The sequence below is a fragment of the Lissotriton vulgaris genome, chromosome 8 (assembly GCF_964263255.1).
Source record: "Lissotriton vulgaris chromosome 8, aLisVul1.2, whole genome shotgun sequence".
Classification (NCBI taxonomy): Eukaryota; Metazoa; Chordata; class Amphibia; order Caudata; family Salamandridae; genus Lissotriton; species Lissotriton vulgaris.
Genome location: NC_141696.1, coordinates 129,510,702 through 129,516,701, shown reverse-complemented (window position 1 = coordinate 129,516,701; position 6,000 = coordinate 129,510,702). Strand labels below are relative to the sequence as shown.

At 40.5% G+C, this 6,000-nt stretch overlaps 1 protein-coding gene across 1 annotated transcript in view; it reads right to left on the bottom strand.

Annotated features, from left to right (window-relative positions):
* Positions 1-644: 644 nt before the first annotated feature.
* LOC147693600 (sialidase-3-like) overlaps positions 645-6,000 on the bottom strand; it is a 126,419-nt gene continuing 121,063 nt past the window's right edge. The window contains exon 3 of the mRNA XM_086933818.1: positions 645-5,271. Coding sequence (XP_086789944.1) covers positions 4,306-5,271 — 966 coding nt within the window. The 3' untranslated portion in view covers positions 645-4,305. The remainder of the gene's footprint in view (positions 5,272-6,000) is intronic.

Below are 6,000 nucleotides of genomic sequence, written 5' to 3'. Positions count from 1 at the left end.
TTGTTTTAGGTCACATCATTATTCAATAAATGTAAGCACTCCATGTGCCCACTATTAAGACGTCACGCCCTTTACTAAAAAGTCATCATTACCCAGAAACAACACTAGTGAAGTGAATGTTTACCACTGACACCGAGTGATAAGTTTAAACCCTGCAGTACTGACTTTCTTTTTCATCCTTCTGAGGATGGTGGACCGCTAAGCTTCTAATATTGCAGAAAAGAGCATAGCCTTGGTCGTTGTAGATTTTTGTGACACAAACTTTACTACGAACTGGAGGGTTGAACTGAAATGCGTACGCTATGCTAGATATTCTAATGCTGCTGTTGGTCAGCAGAAAAGAAACCTTCAGCAAGACTCAATATTGAGAGTTCGGGAATGTTAAGGCCATGTGATTAAACACAATGCTTGAGAACAACATATGCTCTAGAAGGTGAAGTCAGCAAACCTTCCACAGCATATTCTGTTATATTAAAGGAAAGCATTAGCTCCACTCCCACTTGATTGCTCTATACAGTCTGAAAAGCTACAGATAGCAAACGGCTTTGGAAATGCATGTTTGTACCACCAACAGATGCTGTTTATGTATGCATATCTAAACAAGCACTGGCGAAGCCAATAAGTCATACCTTGGCAAGCTGGACTGGTGTTTTTTTAAAAATGTTATTGTATTGCAAGAGTATGCCTCAAAAATGAAATAAAAACATGCCGCTGCCTAAAACATGGAAGCCAATGGTTGCAATAACATTTTAAGCAAAAAGAAATTGCACATCATTTTAGTTAAAAAAAAGCTCTACTGCTTCTTAGCATACAGATGCACTTAGAGCAGATAAAAACACAAGGATGATAAAAATACAAAAAGGATAAAGTATGTAAAGATAAAAACATGGGCACAGTAAAGGAATGGCCCACCTCGCCTGGCACTCAAAGGCATTCTTTGTAGACGGATGCAAGGCCTGACTCACTGTACCTGGCACAAAGCGTTTCCCTGGGAGGCTGGAGGGGGGCAGTTTTTTTTACTGGGGGTGGTTTGTGGCTGAGCAGGGGGGGCACTGTGTTTTGCAAATTGTTATGGGTTTAAAAGCACCAGCTTCTTAGTTCCTTTTATATCCAGCAGTATTCGAGCAAAAATAAAAATGTTAAGGTATCTTTGGTGATTAATGTTCTTGCTGGAGAAGGATTGGTGTTTTATCTAGTGGCAGTTCTGACTCATCTAAAGTACCGCAGAGGATTAATATGCGTTTCCAAGGAACGTGTACCATGCAGATCACTAAACTGTATTTAATGTGCATAGCTCAGTGGGTGTTTGCTTTTGTCATGGAGATCCTTTTGTTACTTGCAGTTCACGAGTTACAATCCTAATATAGCACAGTGAGCTATGAACTGCCATCAAATAGCTGCACTATACAGGTTATAAAGTAATGTACTTTTAACCAAGCTTTCATTATCCTAATGTTGCTAAACGGGGTTTGTTTGGGTAGAAATAAATTATTATTAGTAAAGCCAACCCCAGCCACTGTGTTTTGAATACTGGATGTGTGCTTCTCCCGACCAAGCACAGGCCTATCAGTATGGTTGACATGGGATTCCTACACCTTGTAACATTTCCTATAGACTGATTTACACACGTATGATTCATTGTCTCTCTATAATGTGTGTGTGCTGTAAAGTGCTGTGACAACCCTACACTGGTATGAGAGGTGCTATAAAACAAATTAAATACATGTGAGAGAGGGGCTATGGAGAGATAAGGGGCACTGTCCGAGAGTGATCGGGAGGGAATCTGTGAAGGAGGTGGTCATGGGAGGGGGGATGCCCCCAAAATATTCTTGCACTGGGGACCATCAGTGCTGAAGCTGGCCCTGTTGCGCCACTTATTGAAGGACCTAACTGGTGTTTCATTATGGCTGTGCTTAACAGTGATATGTGCACTTTATTTAAATTCATGTTTCATTCTTGACATTTTTTGTGTTTCTGTAGCAATATCCTAGTGCACTGTAAGCCCATCATTTACTATGCTTTAAAATCTAATAAAATTGAATACATAATGAAAAATGTGTTGCAGAATGTACCATTTTTACAATTTTTCTTGGGGGAAGAGTCCACCAATCCCCCATGTAGTGGACAAGTGTTCTTGCTACGCTCACTCAATACGCACCGTGTACGGGGCTGGTCTGACAAAATTTGCCAAAGCTGCTTGGGTTCTCAGTCCGGCCTGGAAGGATGTGCTCATGAATGGAAAAAATCCCTTCACTCCCAGTGAAGGACAACCAGTGGCTGCAGAGGGCTGTCCAGAATGAACAGATTAATGGCTGAAGACTGCTGACCCAGTATATGCTTGTTTTTTATTTTATTTATTTATGATTCGTTTTGATTACATGAGGGTGATATGAAGGCCAAACCTCATAAAGTGCCAAACCTGATGAAGTGCATTTACTAGACACAGAGCACAGTCACTGCTGTTGCGGGCACAGCCACAAATATTTTATGAATCACTTTTTGATTGTTGTAGCAGTGTTGCCATCACAAAATAGTGTTTTCCAGTCAGCAGCCCTGACCAGTCTGCTACTATCTGTACCAGTAGGACCCTTAGAAGACAAATTAGGAACAATAAATCAATATAATGTTTAACTGCCATGTAAGACAAAGCCAGGCTCTGCATTAGTTTTGCACTGCTTCTGGTTTTGTAGGAAAGTGCCTGGGATTTTCAGAGCTCTTTAGTAGTCCTGTTTAAGTTGTATTTCATCCAATCCTGTATTTTTCTTTGAGTTCTGGTACTTGCAATCAAGTATTTACTGTAGCAACAACAAAACTACTCATAACAGCAGATTATTAAAAAAAGAACATACTAGACTTACAATCGATGCTTTGTTTGTTTAAAGTGGAAAATGTAAAATATTAAAAAAATAGGAATCAGAAAATTAAAGGCTTGCAATGTGTTTAAAGCATTAGTTCCAAGCTGTAAAGCTTCAGATGATCTGTGTTTGTTTTTTGCTCTGGCCTTATACTTGAATGTTTCTGTCATTAGTATGTGGGATGGGACTGTCACAATTCTTAATGGATGCTGCCTTTTGTTTTGGTCTCAAAGCTAAACATGCATTGGCAAAGCAAATGGGTCTCACCTTCTGGCTTTGCAAATACGTTTTGCTGATACTGTTCAGCCCTAGCAAAAAAAAAAAATAGCTATTGCCAGTTCTGTTCGGTATCAGCAAAAATAAAAAGCAGTTATAATAAGCCCAGCGTGATAATGTATATGCATGCATGAGTTATCGATCTTGCACATATATCAAGCATCATGTGTGTGCATATATGCATCATTTCAGTATGTTGGCCCCAGGGTAAAGACATACACATATATGTAATATTGCCATGGCCATTTTGCTTTTTTTTTTATTTTTATTAATATTTTCAAGAAGGTGAAGCCCATTTTAGAGCAGAAATAGAAAAAGAAAAGGTGTACAAAAGTATGTTAGCAGAAAGCAGTAGAGTTGTAAGATTTTCACCTGCCTGGCCCTCGCAAAGTGTAAAAATGGGATTCAAGGAGTGGACAGAGGACAAGAAATGCATATATATGCTGCTGCTGATGAGCAGCGGGATAGGAGGAGTGGGGAGTCATGTGAGTGTGGAGCTTATAATTTAAAAAATGGCAGAATAGGAGGGGCTGGTGGTCAAGCAACACAGAGCGCACTGAAGGCGAGAGCCAGAAGGGAAAGCAGCACACTGGAGAGAGCTAGAAACAAATGCACTCCAGTGAAGAGTTAAAAGCAAAAGAAAAAGGTAGTTCCCTGGTTGTGATCAGTGGAAGGATACAAGTCATCGAATCACAAGAATGGTAAAGAAGGTATGCTCTAGGTAGGAAAAAACACAAGAAGAGGAAGGAACACCATCGAATAAGAATAAAAAAAATTAGATTCACATTAAAGTCAACCAATAATAAGCAATTGTGACGAAAGCCCAGAGTAAGTATTAATATTGTACACAAAAGGTCTTTCAACAATATAGGTGAGGCCTAAAAAATTGAATGATTTGCATGTTTCTAACATGGAATTTTAAGCTTTCCTGTTCCAAAAGGTTTAATGAAGCTATTTTCACAACTATACTAGGTGAAAGAGACCTGCTTTCGGCAGAGCTTGAATATTGTAATGTATTTTCTTGGAAACCCATTTATTTTATATTTTCTTTTTTTAAGTATTCACACTGGTGCAGCAATAATGATTAATATTAAGGTATCTGAAATATTGTAGACCAATGTTTATTTTCCAGTGCTGAAACTGATTGTCCAATTGCAAATAATGTTTTTAAAGATTATTTCCGAAATTTTGCAAAGAAGCTTTTCTTTTTTTTAATATTCTCTAGCACATCCTGCACTGTAAATAGGCAGAAATCAATCCCATCGTGCTCGGTTTTCTCCCCACATTCAAGCAAGATGGCAAATGTGTCAGTATCTTTGCAATGAGCCAAGTTGGAGTAGGCGCTTGGGCCTTTGTAAATTACCCAAGGCTTAGACCAGGATTTAGACTGCTCCGGAGATTTGTTTAAGTAAATCCCAAGGTCTGTGCGCCCTCTTTTTGAAGGGTGTGCGAATAAGAGCCAGTGCGCGGGGTCCTGCCCTAGTGTTTCTGTTCCCAGAAAGCTAAGGGTGCTGCCTTCACAGCCGCTTCTAGTCTCACTTAGCTTTTTGCTCTTTTCTATACATTTGAATTCCCCCCCAACTTTAAAGCACATGGCTTCCACCCTTTTGTTGCCTGTGGTTCGTGCGTTGCAGTACAGCATACTCTTGCCATCCTCTCCCACAATTTCAGCTACCTCACATTCCAAGGTTTCATACTTGCCTATGCCCATAGATGCCCGCCACGTCTGTCCTCGGTCCTCACTATAAAGGTAGAAAGACTTTGCTTTGGGGCAGCACGGAAATATACAGAGGCACATGCATTTGGCAACATAGGCATACGCCGGTAGGATAAGGGCACCATTTTGCATCTGAATGCCATGTCCAGGCCCGACTGAAAATGTGGCCAGTTTCGGGAAGGTGTTCGTAACAGCTTCAGTCAGCTCTCTGCAGGGGCTCCAGGTAATGCCGCAGTCCTTGCTTTCAATGAAGCACAGTTTTGTCTGGTTGCCACAGCGCCTCTGATGGCCCTCAGATACACCCTCCTTTATGCAGTTGAAGAACAAGAACAGTACTGCATTTCTCTCCTCGAAGACTGGGCAAGGATTCATTGTTCGAAATCCTGAAATGGTGGCATTGTCTACTCGCAGGCAACCTTCCCACTGTAGAGTAAAAAAAAATATATTATTAACTTGGGATCCACACACTGGCATATGTGCCTTCTTCTCCAATCAGTAGCCCACACCATGAACCTCCATATAATCTAAACTTTAGTTACAAACTTCCATACATAAACATATTTTTTTGTGTTTCATGAATACCAGAATATCACGAAGGCCTTTACAATCCTTGCCATGGCCAAGGAGAAGATCGCCTTCTAGGATACTACGTTGGCAAAGGGTAGCCCACGAGACAATCTGCTAAACTGAAATCACTTGCTAGCTCTGTAAACAGAACTATATATCACTTCAAATATCCCAACTTAAATCTCCCATTACTTTCGAGCCCAACATCCCACTCAGCATTTGTCCTCATAGGCCAATATTGCCTATTTTAATTTTAGTTTGCTATTGGACTGGAGCCACCCTCAAGGTTAGTTTGTCTACAAAAGTCTCAGCGCGCTCATTTTTGGAAGGAAATTTCTTACTAAAGTTATGGATGTGAAGTAGATAGTCTGCTATACATGCAGCACTGACACTGCTTCCTCCCCACACCTCCAATACTGATTAAAGGAACTCAGATATGTGTGTTGTAATCTGTTGGGGTGTCGGGTATCATCTCATCCTGAATTTGTATCCCGGTTCCTAGTTTGAAGGCTCCTGAAGTATCTAGGCAAGGTTTTCCAGCTCTTCTACCAATGAGCCTCAGAGATCTAGTTTCCCATTGTGTTT